Source organism: Thunnus albacares, chromosome 7 (assembly GCF_914725855.1).
Source record: "Thunnus albacares chromosome 7, fThuAlb1.1, whole genome shotgun sequence".
Taxonomy (NCBI): Eukaryota; Metazoa; Chordata; class Actinopteri; order Scombriformes; family Scombridae; genus Thunnus; species Thunnus albacares.
Window position 1 is genome coordinate 952,538 of NC_058112.1, and position 25,653 is coordinate 978,190.

The window sequence follows — 25,653 nt, forward strand, 5'->3', positions numbered from 1 at the left end:
AACTGTACAATAGAATTAACAATCTAAACTTAATATTTTTGTAAAGAAAGTAGCACAATTTCATTAGAAAGTAAAAATAAAAAGGCAACGTAATGTAGCAAACAATGTCATTCATGTATGGTGGCCGTTTGAGTTCATGTTCTTATGTGGTAAGGTAGCTACCTTGAACAAGAGGCTGTCCAAGGCAAGTACCAGCACTGAAACCCATGAGGATTTAATTCCCAAAACTGGTGCTTCATCAGATGGTTTGACTTTAAAAAAACAGACACTGCACAGAAGAATACAGTCTGCAAGATTTGCAAACAACAGCAAAGGATGGCAACACAAGCAAACTGTTTGCATGGTTTGCACACTTGAAAACTAGCCATGTAAGTGAGTATGGCAAATGCCTGAAAATGCGGGCTTACACAGCTCCAGCTCCAGATGCAGTACCAAAAGCTACATCCAGTGTGACACAATATACTCAGTAAGTCATATCTTGTTTCTGAGTCTAGCTGACAGATAATTTATATTAGTATGTTAGTATTAATAGTGTTTGCAATTACCGTGAGATAAAGTGACTGAAGTTGACAGAACTCAGTAGCATAAAAGTAATATTCCAACTAATGATTGTCATCACTCATCCCATGCAAAGTGGGTATAGATCATGGATACTGTCACGCAACACCTTTCTCCAAGTTAAGTTACTTATAAAATTGTGAAAAGGGTACGCATCTTTATCCTGCACAAGCTATAAGATAATGACAGCATGATACACTTAAGAAATACAAAGCAATTTCATTTTCCTCCCTTATGTAACAAGCAGCCAATGAGGTGTATTCAATGTTATCCAAATTAATTTGAGTTTCTAGTGTCAAATTGATCTGCATTAACTATAGTCAGCAGTAATGTTGTCCTTGTGTTTGTGTTATTAATGTCAGAAGTTCAACAAGTCAGGAATGTTCTCCAGGATGAAGGCGGACATGTTTTCTTGTCAACGATCAAGAAAAGACAAAAACATATAAAAAGAAAGCAGCAGAGTTCTGGAACAAAGTTCTATGGACTGATGAAACAAAAATCAACCTCTATCAAAATAATGGAGAGAGGAAAGTGTGGAGATAAAAAGGAACAGCTCATGAGCCCATAGCAGCTCATCTGTCATACATGATAGTGCTTCTGTTATGGCCTAGGCATGTATGGCTGCCACTGGAACTGGCACACTGGCATTTATTGATGATTTCACTACTGACAGAAGAAACAGGATGAATGCAGAGGTATACAAGAGCATTCTGTGTGCTCACATTCAGCCAAATGCATCAAAACTCATTGAACCACATTTCATCATTCAACAGGACAGCAATCCTAAACATATGGCCACAGCAACCAAACAGCTCTTCAGGCTGAAGAGGTGGAATATCCTTGACTGGCCAAGTCAATCACCTAATCTCAATCTGATTGAACTGCATTCCACTTTGCTGAGGACTAGACTAAAGGCAGAGAGAGCCCACAATAAGCAAGAGCTGAATGTGTCTGCAGTGAAGGCTGTGGAGAGCATCACCAGGGAGGATACAAAGCATCTGCCGCGGTCTATGAGTCCAAGACTCCAGCCAGTCATTGACTGCAAAGAATTTTCCACTAAATATTACATTTAAGGATTTTGTTCGACTTCATGTGTATCTGTCCAGTTATTCCGACATTGATTTACACCTACTGAAAATAAAGCTGAGACTTGGTACTTTAGTGTAGTATCCATTATTTTATTTCAAAGAACAACAAATGTTTAACTGTCCAATGTATATTATACTATTATACTCAGCATGTTCTCCTCATATTCACCTGCAATATATATAACAGTTGTCATCATCATTGTGAGTAAATGGAGTAGTGCTGAACCCTGGCTGATCCCTCAGCTGCAGACATGTCAATGTCACAGCATTGTCTGGATGTGTCTAACAATGATTTGAGTTCTCTGCATTGGTACTCTGTGATGTGTGGTAGCCCAGCACTGGCTGTCTGTGTGCGGGGGGCTGAGTGTGTGTACATTAAAATACATTGCTATCTGCTTAGGCAGAAATGCAGCAGACGCAAACAGGTGATTGACCTACAGAGAGATTCCTGTTAAAAACGGTTGTCAGTTGGACCCCAACCCTCGCCATGGAATTATTTTCCATTATCATTTCATCTGATTTGATTATTTTTAGGCTTTGGAGATAATATACTTTTTTATTCCTTGTTTTACTATCCAGCAATTTGTAACTTTGTTTTTTGTTTTTTAAAGGTGCTGTAAAAGTTCAAATATGATTATCATTATTATTTCTGTGTCCCTCTGTGAAGTTCAGAGGTCGAGTGGTGCATTAGGACAGGTACACTGACTAAGGCTAAGCAGAATTACAGTCTACCTATCTGAATGCATGGAAGCCACAGTATACCCACTTACTGACACATCACTAGACCACTGACAGCATGACAATCTGCAGCGACACACATGCTGGATCTCTCCAGCTGATGTCAGCACTGCACAACTGCCAAAATAACATGGATAGGTGACTAAGTGTAATGGTAGCCAGCGGGTACAATGCTGTGCAGTGAGTAAACCTCACTCCCTGACACCTTAACAGATGTGCTGGCGACGGACGCTAGCAACCATGGATTTTAGCCTTCTTGCTAGCATGCCTGAGGTTGTGAGTTTGAGTCCAGTGTATGACTTTGCTTGTCTACACAACACAGGTCACATGAGCAACAGCACTGAGTTGTTGCAAACTTGCTTCTTGTGGAATGATTTAACAATCCCAATGCATTTGGAACATTCAATACTGAATAAAGCAAACATTGCTACTGTCTTTGCAACTCCACAACATGTTTTTGTTTTTGTGAGCAATGTTATTCGCATTGATAGACAGATGTAAGCAGATGCCATTGACTGTCAGTGTAAAGACCAGGTGTGGTGTGGTCACAGCTCTTAGTTCTAATTATAAGACTAGCAACTGAGTTCTGTGCTGTCTTTAGCAACTCAATAGTTTTGGGCCATACTAGCAGTGGGGTTGGCAATGTCAGTCAGTTTATCAATAAGTCAGTTGGTTGGTCCATCATTTTGATCCAGACTCAAATATCATGACAACAATTGGATGGATTGGCATGTGAATTGGTATGGATATGGATATTAATTTCCTCTTCAGGATAAATTGTAATAACTTTGGGGATCCTCTGACTTTTCATTGAGCACCATCATTACGGTAAAATGTCCATTTGTCCAATTCTTTGGTTATGACCAAATTAAATACCTGCAAAATTATGACACTGCTATACGCCTCAGCTGTGGTGTATGTTAAGTGCTAAATATGTTAACATTGTCAGTGCAAGTATGGTGCCATGCTGCTGTTAGCACCTTCACTGAACTACTAGCATGGGTGAACTAATAAAGGTGTGACTAGGCTAAAACATGTTAAAGCAATGGTTAAAGTAATTCACATTAATGATGATGATACATATTTTAAGCCCCCCCTCCCCACCAAAAAAGTACAGCTTCACTTAAAAGGTAAAACTCTATTCATGAGACTTTAGTATGTCTATTGCACACCATTTATACCTGTTCTGAATTTCAGACTATTTATGTAGCACCACAGGGCAACAAGTGAGATATGGGGGGTGCAACACTAAACCCCTGGAATCCCTTCAAAGACAAATGAACACCACAAATGCATTCCCTCCACTCTCTCCAGTGAACCCCCCCCCCCACCCCCACCCACACACACACACACTAGGGTTCAGCTTGATGTTCACAGCAGGTTGTGAGTCGGAAATAGTGGAGCTTCTAACTCACGCTGTTGACAGGGGTGATTTACATGCACACACAGCTCTGTTCACCCTATACCACACACACACACACAGACAGACAGACAGACACACACACGTAGGGCTATATGTTCACGCCACCTATCCCCTGCACACAAACACACTCTTCAGTGCTGTTTGACATTTGGGCTTCTAACCAATGGGCAGGCAAAAGGCACAAGGGCATTTTTAAAGCTAAGACAGGTGCTTATAAGTGCTGCTCTCACACTTGCTCTCCCTACAGTCATATACACCAGCCTGGGGTTCCCTCACACTTGCTCCCAGTGAAAGGAGAAGAAAAGGAAGGCGGGGAAGGAATCTCTTTTTTATTGCCTGTCTTTTCATTCAATCCTAAACCAGCTGGATCAGATAAACCAGCAGATAAACAGACAGTACACAAATACCTGCAGAGAACCGTGGAAACAGTCATTATGTTTGGTTATAGGCGTAATAATTTTACCTGGAATGGAACTCTGAGAGAGCTGGAGGGGAGCTACCCAGCGATCTGCACAGGTAGGCATAGTTTGTATGAGTGTGTATGTGTCTATGCATGTTAATGATATGTATTTATTTATGTACAGTGATAGAAGAGAGAGAGCACTGCAGAGTTGATTTGGCAGCCTCTGTGAGGCTGGCATGAGTCACTAGTGGGACTCTGTGTGCTTGTACACGTAAGGGCCAAGCAGGACTTTGACACCAGAACCACTTCAGCATGAACATGAGCACTGATTTATATATATATATATATATATATATATATATATATATATATATATATATATATATATATATATATATATATATACACACACACATAACCCATAACCTTTAATTAATCTGAGGTTCTTAATGACTTACAGTACGTAAATACAAACCACTTCACCTGACAGTGGTAATCCCAAAGGTATCTTCATTGTCAAAATCATCATCTTCATTGTACTTAGTAGCTAAGCTGACAAATCATTGCTGTTGATGACAGAATGCAATGAATCACAAACAGTTATGGAAAGCAGCTTTTCCCTGCTCTGTCATAGAAAGCCTGCCTGCACACCAGGGCTAATGTATGCAGTGCTAGTCAGGCAGCACTACCATCTGTGCTATGTGGCTCTGTTATGTCCTGAATGTGGGTGTGCATTCTGTGTTCGCTCTCCAGAGTGATGGGATGTCAGATCAGAGGCATAGCAGAGAGGAGCAATGCGGCAACCAATAGTCTTATGAGACATAAGAGATGTTTCAAACTTGATTGTGCTAAAGGAAAACCAGGGCAACTGTCAGTGATAGACTACGAGTGTCCAAATTCCGAATTAGACTGATGGTGCAGCAGTTAGAGTGTGTCAGAGTTTGAAGTTTGGGCTGTCAGTACTGTCAAGCACCTGCCTTAGGCCAATCTGCATAATTTGGACATCCACCAAACTAGTGAGCTTACACCAGTGTTGTATCAAACACAAACAATTCTACTAAAAACTGACTTTTAACTGATTTTAAGCCATTTTTTTCAGTGGATCTTTCTGATCTTACTTACTTTTCCATGAAATTTATTCCAGTGCAGTTATTTTAACAATAAGGTGTTTCAATCACCTTATATGACAGTTGGTAAAGACAACATGGCTGTGTGTGAGGACTGTAAACTTGCATACTCACAACTGAAGGACAATATCCACCACCTGGAGACAGAAACTAGGGAAAAGGACAGGATGATCAATGGTTTTGTATCGGTTGCCTTTACTCAGGCGAAGCATATTTCGTATATGCCATCGTCTACGCTTGCTATCCTGGTGGCCCGATCTCCCTCTTCCCAAATGTCACAAGCCTTAATCTTGGACTCTGCTGCCACCGTTGCATGGCTAGTGTCGATCAATGCTGGTACCGGTACCGATACCACCAGTATCGTGGAGAATGGAGAATAGTCTTCTGAGCGTGGATGAGAGGCAATGTTATGGAACACCACCACTCCTGCAGGAACCGTGGACCTGGATGCAACCTCACCACCAGCGGCTGTCCCAGCCCAGCCAGATGCTGCATGGGTTTGAACAGACGCCAGACTCAAGGTCCCTGTTCTTAGTTCTACACCTAATTGGACCTTCGGCTGGTCTCAGCCGTACTGAACTGAGGTGGTTCGTGGCAGAAAGAGAGACTTGGTGGAGGCTAGACCACAACCTCGCCTAGATCCCTCAAACCACTATGCAGTTCTGTCAGATGAGGCTCCAGTCCACCCAGCAGATGCCCCTGCAGTCTTGCTACCACTAGACCTGGACTGCTCTCTGGCTATGGACGATACTGTTGTCTGCACTCCACCTGTTGCTGGCATTGATTGGGTGGCTTGTTGGTCCATCACGGGAAAGCCAAACAAACGGGTTAGGCTCTCCTCCTCCCATTGCTGGATGGGAAGCTGTGATCAGATGATCTAGAGGTTCCCCATGCCCAGAGCCAAAAAAGAAACCTTCTCCCCAGACGGACCCCATCCCCTCATCACAACACTCTCCAGTTCAGACTGCCCATCCACAGTTGGTGAGGTTGCTGCGTACAGTGGTTGCTGAATGTGCGTCGTTTTGTCTTGACAGCACTCAATCTCCCTATCCCTCCATCTGCTCTTCTCTCCTACTACACTGATAGCTGGTGATTCCATAACAATGGCCGAAGAGCAAAACCTATCTGAAAAATGCATTTTTTGAGAAAACTAAAAAAAACCTATTGTTTTCTTGCAGAATGCTATTTGTTATGGATACTCAGTACATAACACATTGTTTTTGGACTATATTACTATATTATGTGTTAACAATATCGTAATAACCATACAAACATACCGTAAACACACATAATATAGTAATATAGTCCAAAAACAGTGTATTATGTACTGGGTATCCTTAACAAATAGTATTCTGCAAGAAAACAACAAGTTATTTTAAACAAGTTTTCTCAAAAAAGTGCATTTTTCAGATAGGAGGTTTTGCTCTTTGGCCATCAATAATCAGGAGTATGTTTCTTCTACACAGCCACAAACTGTCTCCCTGGTGTCACGGCCCCTGTTATCCTGGAAAAGCTCCAGGGTCTACTGCCTTCACTCCAGACCTCCATTAAAAGAATAATTGTTCATGTGGGAACAAATGACACAGTCTGTCAACAGTCTGACCTGACCAGAATCGATTTTAACTATCTTTTTAACTTTCTAAAACAGTGTGGAAAGTCTGTTTTTATCTCAAGTCCCATTCCCACACTGTGGGGGTCATTTAAGTCCTTAGCGGTCACAGTTGGCTTCAGTCCACTTTTAGGACTTATGATGTGGGTTTTATTGACAGTTTCAATCTGTTTTGGGATTGTTTGTCTCTTTTTAAGAGAGACAGAATTCACCAAAACAAACTAGGCACTCGAATGCTAGCCGCTAACATACAGCATGCGGTGCAGTCCTATCCATGTGACTGACTGTTTACACTCCACACACGCCCCCCGATTCTCCCTCTTCTTCTCTGGCTTCACCTCAGGCTATTGTTTCCAGTGCTAGCCCACCCTAGCACTGGAAACCACTCTATGGTTTACATAAAATGCACTGCTGTCCCATTATCAGCCACTCTGTGTAAATTGGGCCTTTTAAATCTGAAGTCTCTCTCAAATAAGTCTCTTATTCTAAATGATTTTATCTCCTCCATCCTCCTAGATTTCTTGTTCCTCACTGAAACTTGGTTGGAGTCTGGTGAATATAACCAGTCAACTACTTCCCCCTGATTATGACTTTATAAGCTCACCCAGGCTTAGTGGCCATGGAGGAGGTATCATACAAAATGCCACTGGTGTTTTAATGTTTATACCAGTTTTGAGGTTTTTATGTTTAAAACAGGTGGTACAAATCCCATCCTATGTGTAACTGTGTATCACCTGCCCAAACAGTATGCCATCTTCCTGACTGAATTCTCTGAGTTTCTATCATCAGTTGTTTTAAACTTTGACAAATTTTAATATTCATGTGGATTTTCAATCTAATGCCAGCACCACTGAATTTCTTGGAACTATGGACTCTTAACTTTGTACAGCCTGATGCCAGCCCAACTCACAACTGTGGCCATACCCTGGACTTAGTCTTTATGCTAGCTCTGACCATTGCCTCTCTGGCTGTGCAGGATTTGGGTGTCTCAGACCATCAGTGTATCAGGATTTCCACCTTGTTTCAAGCTGTTCCCAATCCCCAATTACATTGTTGTTACTCTCGTTCTATAAATCGATCTACTGCCAGTAATTTCTCAGATGCCTAAATAGCCTCCTCTCTATTCAGCAGTATTAAGGCCCAACCCTGAACACAGACCAATTGATCACCATGTTTAATTCAATCTTTGGAGACATCTTGGACTCTGTTGCTCAGAAAACCAAGAGCCAGAACAACAACACCTATGCTCTTAGTCAATTATGTAGAAAGGCAGAACGTAGATGGAAAAAAGAGAGAAAAAGGCTACAGGTTTCATTTGAAATATTGAAAGGTTGTCTGGCAAATTATCAGCAATCTATCAAAGCTCTCAAAGCAAAATAATTTATCGCCATAACCTCAAAAAAATCTCACAGTCCCAGCGTTCTGTTCCACACAATTCAGCCCTCAACCCTGTTGCTGTTAACTGTCCTGTGCCGACTTTTTTCAACAAAAATTGATCACATATGATATAATATTACACTGTTTACCTCTGCTATCCTTAATGACTTTCAGCCTGTGTCTCTCTCCCACATTTATGATATAATCTCTTATAAGGTCCACCACCTGCCCCCTGTACAAATATTAGATTACTTTGACATTATATTGTCAGATTCAGCTCAAATTTTAACATGTTTAACATACACATCATAACAGTATAGAAATAACAGAATATCACAAAAAGAATGATATGTCTCAGCCAATGCAATGTTTTCTTTGTCCCACTTTTGTCAGCTGCTGTATTTCAGCTAGCTACAGATTGTTTGATCACTATCTATGATGTTCAACATCAGTCACATATTGTGCAGAGCAGTGTTGTATAGAATACTCTTGTTACATAGAGTAGGTGTATACAGTAGGTGTGTGCACCATGCAGCACGTGTTGTATACAGTATAACATATGGGTGTGTGTCGGCGGGGGGGTGTTTGGTTGCTTAACTGCTGTATCATGTTAAGCTGCTATAAGCAGACCTCTGAGAAGTAAAAGCACAGATACTGTTTTAGCTTCTTTTCCACTTCAGCCCTGACATAAACAGCTTAACAAGCAGATACAGTTATACTGTACACCAATGAGTTATTTTCTTATTTTAACACACATATATGCTTCACATATCATATCATAGCATCATGTTCCCTGTTATGAGCCTGTGTACTGCAGCAGCAAAGTGGAACTGTTCATATGTTCTTGATTTGACATGTTTCCCCTTGAATATTACTTAACAAACATTGAAAATTACTGTAAGCACATGTTATTAGTGCAGAGTAATACAAGGGCGAAAAGTAACAGGCCCAAGGCATGGGGCACCCAATACTTTAAAGAGGACCTATTATGCTCATTTCAGCTCTAAATTTTTATTTTTGGACTCCACTAGAGTAGCTCTGCATGATTCAAAGAAATAAAAAAACCCCTCCTTATTTATCTTATACTGGCCCTTTATGCAGCCCATAAATATACACAGTCTCTCTTACAGGCCGTTTTAGCTCCTGTCTCTTTAAGGCCCCCCTCCTGATGAGCCCACTCTGTTCTGATTGGCCAGCTTTACGTATCAGAGTTGTGTAACTTTACTGTCATTGCAAACCAAACATTTCCTGCCATACTGCTTCAAATTAAAAGTTTTTAAATGACTAACTTTTTTTGTGAAGAATTTACAGAAAGTAAAAACGTGTTTCTCACTGACTTAGTGGAGCTTTGTTAGCTGGTCGAAACAACAACATATGGAGCTATTTGGAGCTATTTGTTCAGCGGATCAGTTAGAAATAATGCAAGGACTAGTACAAGCAGAAACAGCCACAGTGAGATGTTTTATCTGTGAGCTGCAGACAACCAGCACACCTCCAACAGGTAAACTACTTATTTTACTTTGCTGTGCTGTTTAATGGTGTCGTGGATTGGCGTAACTACTCCCAGAGCGGAGCAGCGAATTCGCGTGCTGTACACGTAGCAATGTCCATATAAAGAAATCAGTCACAAACTGATGTCAGCTCGGGCTGAACGTAGAAAAAACCGTTGGAAACTGAGTGCTCACAGCTGTCTGAAGCCAGGGCTTTCTGTTCACAAGGATTACTGCTACATAAGTTTACCTCATTATTTGACACGTCGGCCACTTTTAACATGAACATCCGACACTGTTACATTTTATACAGTACTGTGCAAAAGTTTTAGGCACCCTAGATGTTTAGATTCTTATCCATTATGCAATACCATCAGGGAGGTGTCTGATCGTTCCCAAATTTATTCATGACATGACAATGACCCCCAGCATACAGCTAGAGTCATAAAGAACTATTTTCAGCAACAAGAAGTCCTGCAACAGATGGTATGGTATGGCCTCCACAGAGCCCTGATCTCAACATCATGGAGTCAATCTGGGATTACATGAGGAAGCACCTGAGATGGCCTGAATAATAAATCCACAGAAGAACATTCTTTCTTCAGGATGGTTACAACAACCAACCTGCAAGTTACCATGAAAAACTGTGTTAAAGTGAACTGAGGAGGACTGCTGCTGTTTTAAAGGCAAAGCTGCTCACAGCAAATATTGATTTACTTTAGGATTCTGCTGTTTACTCAACTTTGTAAGAAGTGAATTGATAAACTAAAACAATTTATAGCAATATTTTTGTAAGAATTCTCACGTTACTTTTAGTGCCTAAAACTTTTGCTGTATATGTCTGTATACAGTACTGTATATGTCTGAAAATATGGAAAAGCATAATACGTCCCCTTTAAAAACCCATAGCCTAACAGTGCTGAAAAAAATACTGAAATGAAATTAAAGAAAGCTGAAGGATCACGATCATCACAAGACACACAATAGTACAAATTAATGGACACCATTTGGGGAGTGCTGGATTCTCCATTAGTGTAAAAACTTGTATCCCATGTTCATGTAAATGACAATATCAGCTCCATTTTTTACATTGTTTGTCCAACACTAATTTCACTCATTGACCAAACAGTGTGCAAAAATGTCTGAATGTCCTGGTTTGTAAATACAGGCAAAACTCAAGCAAGAAAAGCCACACAAGTTTATGAGTTAAGTTCCTGCTAGGTAAAACAGATTTTATTTCCATTTTTCAGCTGTTAGTAGCTCCATGATTTTTTTTCTGTATTGCATTATGGGACAGCAGTGTCCACCAAAACCACACTCACAGCACTGTTGTTTTAGTTTGCCTGCTGTCAATAACAGGTATACTTGTGTATTTTTTCAGTGTCAACTGCATTCTTTAAACTTGACTACCTTTACTATATACTATATAACTGATATATGCAGTGATACTGCAGTGGTCTGATGAACAGAATGCTGACTAAAGCTGACTGAATAACTCAAAACTTCTGTACTGAAAGAACAATGAGCGGCAATGATTTACACATTCCTCCACAAAGGGCCAGTCTGCATTGCTTTAAATATGAACACTGTTGAAATATTGAATTCACTTGGCCACATCCTGTACATTTCTGTCCAGCCAAGGTTTTCTTACTGTCTCATAATGTTAAAGGTTATATGAACAACAACTGTAAAACCAAAGTAAACTGTGGCTATGCTGTGTGACGTGTTTTGTTCTCTTGAGGACATGGTGGTTAGCTTCTATGTTTGGGAAGGAGTTGTTTATGTTCACAGCTACTGAATGAGAGGTTCATGATCACAGGGATAGGAAAAGGGGAAATGTGTGTTACAGTGATTTTTGCTCCTAAAACATTCCTCAGCTGTTTTGGAATGTAAAGTGGTTTGACCCTAACCTCAGCAGTTACTACCATGACATTGCTGATGCATGTGCGTTCCTCACACACCATGTTATATTGCTATGGCAATGTCACGGAGACGTGACATTGCCATAGCATATAGCTTTAACATATAAGCCTTGTTGGAGGTCAGTTTTGAAATGAACCTCCAGTTCATATGCAATGTACAATGTATACATCATCATTAAATCAATCATCCTTTTTATACTATAGTGGGACATAAAAATGAGAAATACTGCATTAATTATTCAGGCACTTGGTGTACTGAATATCAAATTAATTCACTGGACAGAGGTGTCAGACTAGAGATCTCTAATCAAAACATACAGCATGTAAGATTCAAAATAAAGACTTTGAACATTTTTTAGCAGCAATCAGTTCTTTCATCAAGGCACTGGGCTTTACTGGGACATTTACTTATGTTAATTTGGAGTGTGTTTTTAGGAGCATATTATGATAACACGCTATTGCCTATAAATCAGTGAGTGATTCTTATTAATATGTAAAGGAGAGGGCTGTTATTCCCTCAGCAGTGCTTGCAGGTGGAGGGCTTCCCACCTTCAAAAATATCCAATTAGACAGTTAAGGGTAATTTCTGCATCATATTCAAAGGCTGCGCTATTAAGAGGCTAGGGGAAGCTTAGCTTTTCCAAAATTATCATTGAAAAAAATTCAACCTTCAACAAAAGCATGATTTATTTTGGGCAATAACTACTGGCAAACAGGCTAAGCCTTCCCTAAATTTAGTACTGGCTATTGTGCACCCTCCACTGCAAACTGGTAAAGTTAAAATAATATACATGTATGTAATAATATGTATGTGTAGTATGTGTAAATATATATATATTTGCCTCTCAAAAAATAGAAGAGGAGCAACCTCTTCTGCCTCTATGGACCAGCCTCTGATATATTTAAAATGGCCATACTTAAAAAAAAAATAAAAATAAAAACAATGATTGTTTCATCATCAAAGTTTCAAGACTAAGCAATAATACAAAATTGTGAATTATTACAAAGTTGTGATACATTACAATGAAATCCATGAAGTGTTATCTTTGCTAATTAGAGTCCTTTTCAGATGTTTTTTGAATAATGATAATGTAGATGGTGACTGTAATGATGGAGGTAGATTGTTCCAAAGAGATGGCCCTCTGTATTTCAATGTATATTGATTAAGGGAAGTCCCACAATACGGAAGATGAAAGTCAATGTCTGAGGAAGACTGAAATTCTGAAAAGCACTAGGCAAGTCATGAGCTAAGTGGACATATTTATACATGAATACACAAGTCTGGTATATGTTCACACTGAAAACTGATAGAAGTTTGTATTTTCTGAAGAGAGGAGCAGATGTGTCGCAACTTTTTGCAAAGCTAATCATTCTCAAAAATTTCTTTTGGATTAGGAAAATTTTATTGAGATAAGTGGATGAGTTTAACAGTCAGTTTTATGGCTAGTCTATGGAGTCACATATGTAAATTTGATCATCAGCTTGATTATGATAAAAGTAAGTTGTTTGAAATAATTTCAACTAATTGGAGTGTGAGGAGGTTCAATAAAGGAGGTCTAAAGAGTAACCCTTTGGGAGTGAATGCCACTTCTTTCTTTTTTTTCAAAATTTTCTATAAATCTTTATTCAACTTTCTGTTGAAAACAATTGCCCTCTGTATTTACAAAAAGGTTGAATAGCTGAATATAACATTTGCCAATAGCCAAATCTATCTATCTAGTGATACATTTTTTTTTAAAAGAGAGGCTTAATAACTGATATTTTCAAGACCTTTGGAACATTACCTGACACCTGTAGGTTGGTCTCCTGGCAGTTACAACAGTTTTGAATGACTTGGTTGGCACAACATCAAGACAGCAGGTTAAAGGTCCAAAAATTGCCAAATCCAACAGACGGGGCATAGGATGCTTAATGAGGCCCAGTGGAAAAGGCTAGCATGTCATTGCCCTCATTTCCTTGTTTGACAATGTGTCTGAGGTGCTCTGGAATGCTACTATGGCCAGATTAGTTGACATATGTCATCCAAAGTGTTTGCCTCTTGCCCCTTTGGCCTGATCACCACAACTCAATGTTTTTGGGGGTTTAACATGTAGTCTGACAAGTCACAGCAGGACCATGATCACCTAATGACACATTTAGTCTATATAGAACACACTTTACCACAGTAAGCCATAGTGTTATACAGGGTGAATGTCAGCCCATCAAAGAGAAATGAGCAACTGGCTGCATAATTATCATATAGTATAACTGGAATAGAAAGGAATGTCAACAAGTCGTCATACCTAAAGAATAAAATTAATTGATTATCACATTCCAAAATTACCCATCCATCTATTTGTCTATGATGGATTTGTCATTAACATTGAAAACCATTCCATAGTAGCCATCCAGGATCATGATACATAGCATGACGGTCCTATGATGTTAAGTCTCAGCAATGAAAACTACTTTATTAATGTTAGAAAAAGACTGTGGTCATGGTTTAATGAACCAACTTTGACTTCTGGTTGGAGGCAGGACATGAACTCTGGCATCTGGAATGGAGGTCAAAAGCTCTGAACTCCCATTCAAACATCCAGGCCTGACAGCCTCTCTGTTGCTGTGTCAACATCACACTACTTCTTACTTTGGCACTGAATGAGTCACCGGTTGTACTAGGCTGACTGAACAAGTGTTCAGTAGTACTGTTGTTGGAGCGGCTGTGGCTCAGGAGGTAGAGCGGGTTGTCCACCAATCGGAAGATCGGTGGTTCGATTTCCGGCTCCTCCAGTCCGCATGTCGATGTGTCCTTGGGCAAGATACTTAACCCCAAATTGCTCCTGATGTCTGTGCCATCAGTGTATGAATGTGTGTGAATGATTATATTTACTCTGATGGGCAGGTTGGGACCTTGCATGGTAGCCCCTGTACCCATTCAGCGTATGAATGTGTGTGAATGGGTGAATGTGATTTGTAGTGTAAAAAGCGCTTTGAGTGGTTGGAAGACTAGAAAGGCGCTGTACAAGTACAGTCCATTTACCATTTTACCATTTGTTGTTGAGAGGACAGTCTGCATTTAGCAGGGTAATATTGCTGTAATGGGGATAAGCAACTGTGACTAAATAATTTTGTTGTTTATATTTTTCACAAAAAAACACAATTGAGTGTGTTTTCTAATGAGAATACAGAAAAGACCTTGATGTGATCTCGTGATCTTGAACATTAACTGGTGTCACACTTAGTTATTGCAAGTTAGATGATATTTCCAGTGAGGTTTGACATTTGGCTTATTTTTTACATTTGCTATCCCTATGGTGCAGTGCTGTAGTTTATGAAGTACAATATATATATATATACCCACACCATAAGTGAACTTATTTGCCAGTGTGCATGAACATGCTTTAAATAAAGAAACTATATGGAACTGTTAGGTGACATACACATATTGGTTTAAAAGGAAATAATATTTCTAATAACCAAATATACTGTAGATGCCAATATGTAGTTTGTCACACCAAGCTTTAAAACCCTCAGTGTTACACCACATTACTTTTTAAAAGGAATGTTAACTATCTCCTCAATAAAGGCTATTTAAATATACAAGTACTAGGATTAAAAAGGTAAAATCACATACCTATTAACATTGGAAAAAATGATGAAAGTCATGTGAAAAGAATGTTTCTGTTCAATGCTACATTATTAAGCTCTCAGTTGTATTTTAATGTTGTAGGTGGCATAGCTTCTCAATTGACAGCTAGTGATAGACCCTTTAAAGGGGAACAAGTTCATATGAAAAAGACACAGTTTGCCTTCACTACTGAACCATGAATCCTGAATAATGAAGATCAGCACATTCTCTGAAGTTCAGTAACATATTAGTTGAATTCTGCAAGTTCACAATATTTAATGTGATCAATGTATGTTTTACTCTTCAACAGCATTCAGATAAATGTATAAATGTAAACACAATATTTTCCTCTGAAATGTATGTCATGAAGAGTAGCAGGAGATGGACCCAAAAGCAGGAGCTGAAGAAAAACTCCTTTATTAAAGACTCATGCAGGCCAAAAATAAAGCTGGCAGGTCAAAGCAAAAACTGAACAACACAGACCTGAGCAGAACAAACTAAACAATATATAACAAAACCAAGGATCCAACAAAAACTGAACTGAAAACCAGGACTAAACATAGACAGAACTAATGAGGGAATAGGGAACAGGTGACTCAACAGAGGACTGGCAAGGAGCTGATTGGCTACAGAAAACTCTGGGAACAGGGCAGGTGTTTCTTACTGACAGACAGACTCTTCCTGACTTTAATTTGATCCGTAATAACAGTTAAACACATTTATATTTTACATCATTTATTGTCACTTCCATTCAGTCACATGTGAGCCTGCATATTCCTGAGCATGGGGTTTGATATGAGTTTCATAATTTCCATTTTCCCTGACACATTTAGCCAAATACATATTTTCCAGTGTTCAGAAGACACCCTGATCATATTCTGGGTTACTGAATAATGACTTTTTTGAGCCTTATTTGAACTGATGTAGTTTTGTTTGTGTTTTAGCCACATGCTAAACAAGCACATTTCCAGAAACTAGAAGATGTCACTTGTCAAATGAAGCCTAATACATGCATCGTGGCCTTACAGTTCTTCTGTTATAAGCTTTTTGTGCCGAATAGGCAAAAATTCTATAAATAGGGTAGATGTTAAGGGGTTAAAGGCAATACTTACATGTGTGGTCAGCGTTGGATACTGCAGGAAAGCTGTTACACTGAGAGACACTCTATTATGGAACACCAAAATGACATAAGCATAAATAAATAGAAAAAATCATAAATAAATGATTAAATACATAAATAAAAAATAAATAGATTTTGGTAATGAAACAGGACATAATTAAATGAATATCTTGGATTTCTTTTCTACATTTCCACAAATAATCTTTTATTCAGGCTTTTTATGTATTTCTACATTTATTTATTTATTTCTGTATTTCTGTGTCTGTGTGTTAATAAGGTTGGCGGTCCTAAACTGAGTCTAAAGCCAGATTGATTCCAGAGCAGTAATGGTTTTGGCTCTACTACTTGACCTCATCTTGACCGCCGCCCTCAAAGCTCTGTCTGAAGTGGCAGATGAGTCGAGTGCTCACAGCAGTTTCTGAAGGACACTAATATACGTCTTCATTTGTGATTCACTACCAGCATTTTTAAACCAGCATGGAGCTGCTGTTGACTGTTCTTACAGATACTGAGTGTCTTCTTTGCTTTTTGTTCAGTAAGTTTATCATTGTCATCAGTTAACCTGTTTTAGCTAGCTAGATAACCATTGTTTATAAATTAGATTTTGAGTTGGCAAGAACATACTCTATAAGTATAACCACAAAATCGTATTTCAATAAATATTAAAATGATCAGTCGGCCATAGTTCTTGAAAAGCTTTGTAATTAACATATAAACTAGACAGTTAAAGGACAGACAGTGATGAAGCATCTGTTCAGCATTAAGAACAATCATTTTCTGAACTTAAGTTGCGTTTATTGTGAAGTGACAATGATAATCATACAGAACAAAGGAGGAAAGTTAGTTATCTTTTGTATTTCAGTGTTCACATATACTTACATTGAGCTCAAACTTATCTATATACATTTAATTCACTCGTGTGATTGTATTGTATTAACAGAAGCAGCTTGTGCCACGCTACATTGCAGAAGATGAAGACACCTCAAGCTTTGACAGTGGACCTTCTACTGTTCATGTCCACTCTGCCATAGTCTTTGAAAGAAATGTAGCGAAGGACAAAAGTTTGAACATCCACAGAAATCATAGACATTTATATTTTATGAATGTACTTGTCACCTGAGCAGACCTCGCAGTGGTTCCTCTCTTCTTTTTCTCAGTATTAATGTGAAAAGTTAACCCCATATTACACAGATATAATAGTTTGAATGTAATGTACAGTAACAACATTAAAGCCAATGTAATACAAGGCTAGTAGACTTGTCATCATGGATTATTATTACATTTTTCGTTGACACAAACAACACAAACAGCATTAGATAATTTTCATAAATATAAAGAAAAAACACTACATCCAAATTGTATAAAATAAAACAAAAGGAGCATGTGAAGGATTACACTAATATCCAGTAGCCACAGCCCAAACCCTGGATGCTTCTGTCTGAAACTACTGAACAAGCTGATGCTCCCATCAACACTCAAACACAGGGTGCCATCATGCTGTCTCTCCTGGCTGGAAGACTGAGAGGATGATATTCATCTAAGGAACGGTTGCTGGATGTCCTGCAGGCAGCTGCTGCTTCAGTCCTGCATCAAACGTCACTCTCTTCATGCATCCCTTACATTCCTGTTGTAGTCTTCATCACCCACTGTGATGCAGCCCTACCCTTCACTGCAGGGTGTGGGGCTGTTGATGGGCAGAAGTATAACACAAGATGTTCCAAAATTTAAATATTACATATTTCATGTAGACAGGGTAGTAACTGTTAATGAGTAAATATATTCTAAACTATCCCTCATTAAGCAGGAGTGGGTCTCAAATATTGTTTAGTTATATCACTGGTTATCAATAGTAAGTGTCAAATTGCAGTCAAACTTTTAAGAACTTTTTTATTTTTTAGGAAGCTATACTAATCTTACCTTGCAAGACAGCTGGATTCTCAAGATCATGACATCACAAGATCACATGAGAATCCATCTTGTCAGGCTTCCAGTTACAGCTTGTGTACAAACCACTGATGGTTGGGACCAGTCAGCGTCCTATTAGGATTCTCGCATGATCTCATGATGTTGTGGATCCAGGTGCCTTGCAAGGTAAGATGGTGATAGACGGTGACAGATGGTTTAATTCTATCATATATATCATATTCTATATCATTTACTTGCCAAGTATATTAGTGCCTGCCCTTTTCCAAATAGTTTCCAAGGACAACTTCTCAGTATGACAAACTGTCTGGCATGTCATGTTAATAATCTGGTGGATTGTATAACATTGATGGATGTGAACTGAGAGTAAACTGCTGGACATAAAAAATGTAAAAGATTACTGTGCAACAAGCAGTTACTATCTAGCGAACTGATAGCTGATTGCTAAATAAAGCAACAAAGATTAGCTAATGCTAAATCTTAGCCAGTTAGCTTGAATGTGTTACAGGTTCAGAATAAAGCTCTGGTCCAAACTGGTGCAACACATTTATTCACAGGGTTACCTGTGCAAGACATATTTAAAACAGTTGTCAGCATGTTAGGCCTATTCATATCATTGTGGTGTTAGCTCAGCTTGCATCTGCTCTTCTATCTCTGAACTGTGAACTTCACTGTAATAGTTTCAGCTTACAGTCCTGCTCATGGGCGCCTGGTTATGTTTTAAAATGGGGGAGCAAACTTGGAAAGATACATTGTTGGAGGTCACGTCCTCCCTCAGAAAAAGAAATTGTAATTTAAAACAGATTTCCTGCATTTCTACACCACCTAACCTCTTGGATTAAGTGAAGAAACAGCCAACTGCTCTAGTCTACATTAGTTAGACTGAAGGTGCTATGAAAACCCGGAAGGCATCATGAACAGTATAATAACAATTGGGTGGATCAGGACAGGAAATGATTGTCAGAAGAATGGCTACTTCATATTTTTATAAAAACATTATGTATGTATGTATGTATGTATAAATGTTAGTAGGTTGCAGACTACTAGGCCATCTTCAAATATAAACAAGGACAAACAATTTATATAAATTAAATAGTCTTACAACACATCACAAAATGATTTTGATCATTTTTACAGTACTACGTTACAGTGGGACAGGGCGCTGACGCTGTTGTGTTAGCTGTATTCAGACCAAATCAGGCGGTGTGGCTTACAGCTGAAGGGTTGAGCGGAGGTGTGTGGGGGTGTTTGTGCTTTAGAATATAACCACCGTGAAATAATCAGAAAATAACATTTTATTGATCTGATTCACTGACTTCCTCACTACCTCTCTTCATTCACTCTCTAGCTCACTCGACCACAGCTGCTCTCTTTCTCTCGCTGGTGCTCTCAGCTCTTTCTTTTTCTCTCATCTTTTTTTAAAATTAATTGGGAAGCCGACAGAAAAGTCTAACTTAACTTTTAATGTTATAAAACAAACAGAAATGTTTTCCCCACATCCTAGTAATGCGTATTTCCTCATGGCAGAGTTTATAACTCTGATCAGTCTGATCGTCACACCTCTGAATCCGGAATGCTGGCATGCTATGTAAAAGCACACATAGAGGCGGCTTTATGCTGGCTTTGTGTGCTTTTACATAGTGTAAAGAAATCAAATTAAATCTCTTTACAGCTATAATGCGAGTTCTCTGTATAAAAGAGGCTTCTCTCTCACTGCGCTGTCTGGCTACTCCATGGATGTATTATAAGAGCTGGATACCGGACTAAAATTGGCGCCCATTCAGTCCTATAGGAATTGCTCGCCTGGTGCATACACCAAAAAAAGTTTCTAGCTTCTGGGTTTGCTTCCACATTGTGCGGCCCACTGAATATGCACAGTAGTGTTTCCCCCGCTGACCCTGCCCGCGAGCTCCTGCTCGGCTCATAGACTTTACATTGTGATGATGTCACGGATTTTTAAATCACTTTTCTTGGCTCGAGGAACATACAACCTCCATGGATCAAAAGTTCATAATAGAAAGAGTCATAACTGATGTTGTTTGCAGTTCCAGGTGTCCTGTCAACAGTTTTACAAGCGTCTCTTTTACAATGGTGGTCTATGGGGAAAATCCTTTTTGGGCTGCAGGGGGATTTTTTGCTGCAATACTGCGAGTGGCCACTGGGCAAAATTGGCTGTAAGGCTGAGCGGCGGTGCCCTGCTCTTTACACATCCATGGGCTACTCCGATCAATCAGTGACGGGTTGGACTGAAACAACTCAAAGGGGGGTCAAAAAATGTGTGATTTTTTATTACTTGTTTTTGTCAGTTGCTGAAAATAGTAAAATGATCATTGATATAGGCTGTTTAAATATAATCACCTCATTGCAGTGACTGTATGATGATATGCTTATTTTTAAAAAGACAAAAGTGGGATAGCAAAACTATAACTTTGCTCCCCCTAACTGAATAATGGGTCCATTGCTCAGGCGGTCCTGCTTTAAACTTCTTAATGGACTACACACACTTTAAACATACCGTACAAAATGCTACCAATACTACATGTGTAAGGTGCACCTGACATTTTCGACACGATGCAGAAACAATATGGAGCACACACAATCATGAACAAATTTTCTGATCTGCATGAGTAACACTCTCTTATGTTCCAGTTACTCAGTTTAACTAATTGAAAACATATTATGCCTTTAAACTCTATTTACTGAATGACCTAGGCAAGTAACTAGCCATATTACCTTTTATATGTGCTGGCTGGGAAATGCAATAAACCAGCCCACTTTTCAACAGGCTCACAGGTTTAACTTGGCTGGTTAAATGCCTGCATCCTAACAATATTCTCACTTTTACACACTCTCAGTGAACTTCTGTGGTGGGTGTACATAAACTAAACATTTCACAGACTTTACTGACTCAAAATGGCCATCAGTGCTGTCTGTTAACACACATTAGACTGAATTACACACATCACTAATGCAAATATTATTCCCAGAATCACTAATGTCAACAGCTAGAGCAATTTGCGATTGCTTCCAGCACATACACACATCCCGGCCCCACATATACATTCAAATTCACATAGTATGCAACCCCAACCTTCCCAAGTTACTGTGTTACTGACCTGCGTTAGTCTGGAAGTGTTTTTACTAAAATGTAACCATGGTTACGGCTGTTTCTGACTGGTTTCAGCTGGTTTAACTCCTGGGTTCACTTGGCTTGACAAGGTGTTATTGTGGATCCCACTGCTTTTCTTGGCAAGGCATGCCGTGCGTAGCATTCAAGCTCTAGGACTGGCCAGGTGTCCATGCTCGTGCTGCTAGTCATCTATTACCTAACTGTATGTTCAGGGGGTGTCTGGTGTTGAATAATGGGAAATGTTAATTCTGAAGGACTACGAGTTGAGTCAAGCTTGGAAGCTGTATTGTGAAGCTTGGAAAATAGTGATTTTTGATTTTTTTCTGATGACCTATTCACAGTCTCCTTTGAATACATTCTTAAGTCAGAAGGGAATTATTTCAGTAATGATGTTGATCTTTCTAATCTGGTGCCCATGTCGGCAGTAATCGGCAGGACAACATCATTTGTCTGTTTTCCAAAACCATTACAAATGCAGTACCGTACAAACACATCATTGACCCACACTGCTGCACTGGATGACATGTTCCTTCGTCCCTGAAGATAGTGGTTTCCGTAGCTTTTATAGAAATGGCTCTAAAGAGTAAAAACAGCGATAGGATAGGCTTTGTCCACTGCTGGGTTAATGCCTCCAACCACCCTTCTTCCTCCAAATGAGGAAAAAATTGTCGGCATTCAAGTGAATGGGAAAGTGGTCTCAGACTTTTGGACCCTACTGTATATACATCATCTGAACTGCACCATTGCTCTGGGTCATAATTACTACTGCCGCTAGATGGCATCTGTCACTCAAATGTAACTGACATTATGACCTACTGTGTCGTATCTCTTGGGAGGACAGTCTCTTTCTTTCAGTGCCTAAAGCAAAACTGATAAATAAGATTTCACCCTCTGTAATGTAACCTAAAGATTGAGAGAAAGTGTGTTGATTAAAACAAATTTCCCTCTTTCATGCTGTCTCTGTCACTATCAGTGTGTGAATGTGTATGAATGATTAGATTTCCTCTGATGGGCAGGTTGGGACCTTGCATGGTAGCCCCTGTACCATTCAGCGTATGAATGTGTGTGAATGGGTGAATGTGATTCGTCGTGTAAAAAGCACTTTGACAGAAAGGCGCTATACAAGTACAGTCCATTTACCATTTACCATCTCTCAGTCTTGATCATTTGGCCTTTACAGTGGAGGTGGTATGCCTCTCTCCCACCTGTTTTTGTTTGTTTGTGGTCAGATATATGGGTGAATTTTGTCACTTATGGCCTCCATATTTCAAGTTTCAGTTATTTTTAAAACAGAAATGGTCTAGGATGACATGGAGCTGTCACATCATAAAGAAACAAGAATAAAGGTTTCATTAACAGCCCTTAGAAGCTGCAGTGTTCATTAAACTCAACGGTGCAGAAAGTTAGACAGGAGAAACAACAATGATATTTTTTCTATATTTAGAGGACTCACCAGTTAAAAATCTAACGCTTGTCTTGAGAGTGATGCTAGAAGGAAGGTCATGGAAGTTAAGTAATGCAAATTGGTAGAATTAGCAACCTGTACGAGTAGGGAAGGGTTGGGAGTCACTGGGCTCGTTTATACTGAGATCCTGCCTTTGCTTTTTTACACTGAACCAAACAAAGCTGCCATGATGCGGCCCCCGTGCCTGCTTTTACATAGCATGCCGGCGTTCTGGATCCAGAGGTGTGACATGTAACACAACAGCGGCCGCTCCCTGTCCCGCTGTGCTGGCTGTCCCTTTTACACACATGTTGATCTCATACTGGTGTAGACAGATAATGGTGTAAAATTACTCCCAGTGTATAGATTTTATTTGTTTTCCATTCACCATCTACGTAAAAAGAGTGGGTCTGTGTCAACTCACAGGCCTGGGCCCGTATTTATCAAACTTCTAAGAATTGCATTTAAGAATGCTATAAAGAACCAACTTAAGTGTAAAAGTGTTCTTGGCTGTGTTTCAGCAATAAGTCACATTTAGCAAGTGACTTACTTTTACACTTTGCTGATAGTAGCAGTAACTTTTAAGAGCAACTTTCACGTGACCATGTGATTGATCACCTGAAAGAATAGCCAATCAGAGATATGAGTGGACCCTACATTTTCCATATTGCAAATCTCCAGGAAAAATTTACATGTGAAATGAACAACAATCTAATATGTTTATAATGTATAAATAAATACAACGAAATAACAGGAAATTGACTGAATTCGAAACAAAATTCTGCTGCAAGACATTCTGCTGTTGTTAGATTAGGAACGTAACAGAACAAAGTTGCTTAGACAACCCAAATTAGAAATTACATTTATATACCACCAAATTGCAACAACAAATATGTTTTGCAGGAAATGTATGAGAAAAATATATGAAATAAGAAATTAAATGCTGGCTTAATCAGACATACTCTCAACATAATGACAAGGTTAGGGGACGATCTGGTCTTGGTTTAATACAAGACCAGATCTTTCTGTCCACAATGATTTTCATCACAATGTGTTTTATTAACATTTAACTGAAACCACGATCTTTCACTAACTGTGCTTTTGCTTCCAAAACCTAACCACGGACTAATATGTGTGAACCGCTGTGATCCTTATCTGTGGTGCCTGCATCTTGTGCAGCCACCATCCACCCCGACCACCTCGCTCCAGTTCCAATGTGTGATGTATAAATGTAGCACTATATTCATTTGAAAAAAGAAATAAATTGCCTTGATAGAAGCACTTTGGCCTTTATTGGGTAGATTTTAGCTTGTCATTATTACCTTTTGTCTTTCAGCATTTTTATCAAAAACATTTGCATCACCATGAATATCCACCCTTACACTCCTCTGCTAGTAGGATAAAAATGATCATATAAAGATACTATCAACTGTAGAAATATCACATTTCTGAGAGAGTCAAAGATTTTATTTGTTTCATGCTTATACAATATCTGCAGTGAAATGCAGACTGGCATCTTGAGGCTATGGTAACCATCTACTGTATAATTATAATAAGAGCATAAGAGTAAAAGTAAGAATTGAAAATTACGTAAAGGATAAGTTAAAGGACAAACAGTCATAAATATATGTAATATAAATGTTAAAATGCTTCATCTTACAACAATGTAAACATAATGCAAACTACAGTCATGACACTCCATCTTGCAACCCAGCAGCTGTGTGAGTATTGCTCTGCTTGCAGTGTAATATTAGCAGCGTTATGGATGGAGAGTCCAGATATGTATATCACTGTCACAGCCTGTTGTCTGTAGACATCAGTGAAATAGCTTAACTAGACAGCTGAAGCAACACACTGGGTCTTCCCTCATTATTGAGGAAATGGAAATGTGTGTGTTTGTGTGCGCAGTATATGTGTGTCGAGCCAGGGGAATCCTGTCTGGGACAGAAGTGTTTGTATGATATCACTTGTGGATTAACATTCTATCCCTGATGGGAATGATGTGGCCTATTTGAGTAGTTCCATGTGTCTGAAAGTGTGTGTGTTTGATGCCATGTTGGGTTTGTGTGTGTGACCTTGTGAAGACAGTCAGTCCACTGTAAAGTTCATGAGTGCTGGAAAGTTGGAAAGGTCATGAGCTCACTGGCTGAAAGCTTGGATTAAGGATGGGTATTCTCCAGCAGTGTGTCCTTCAACTCGACCCAGACCGTCTCTACTGCTCACATGAACACACACACACACACACACACACACACACACACACACACACACACAGGCATTCCCTCTCATATAGCAACTGAACACAATCACTCCTGTAAGATTTAAAAACTTTATTATTTATCAAATTGTCTGACCCCAATTGTCTGACTCCAATTAACAGACAGTCATTATGTCGCCCTCCGGTGGTAGGATTTGGTTAGATTCCGTTCAATGGAAAAGGCCTGGGATATAGAATGATTGTATATAAAACAGTCCCCCAAAATCACAGTATTTTGTAAAAAGAGTGATTGCAATTACAGAAAGGAAAAACCCCAAACACATAACACATAAACTATATCAATCAGATTTAGATTCAGTGTGTTGTTTCATTCTAAATGAACATTACATTAGCCTGAAAGTTATGCTCATTTAAAACACATAGTACTAGGGATCAGTATGGTTGACAAAATAATCTCCACTCAAGGTCCATTTACT

General features: G+C 39.2%; 1 protein-coding gene across 1 annotated transcript in view; it reads left to right on the plus strand.

The window, feature by feature from the left end:
• The first annotated feature begins 4,045 nt into the window (after nucleotides 1-4,045).
• The window catches only part of LOC122986390 (cytosolic carboxypeptidase 4), a 200,941-nt gene continuing 179,333 nt past the window's right edge, over nucleotides 4,046-25,653 (plus strand). Inside the window, exon 1 of the mRNA XM_044357626.1 lies at nucleotides 4,046-4,323. Within this exon, the coding sequence (XP_044213561.1) occupies nucleotides 4,242-4,323 (82 nt within the window). The 5' untranslated portion in view covers nucleotides 4,046-4,241. The remainder of the gene's footprint in view (nucleotides 4,324-25,653) is intronic.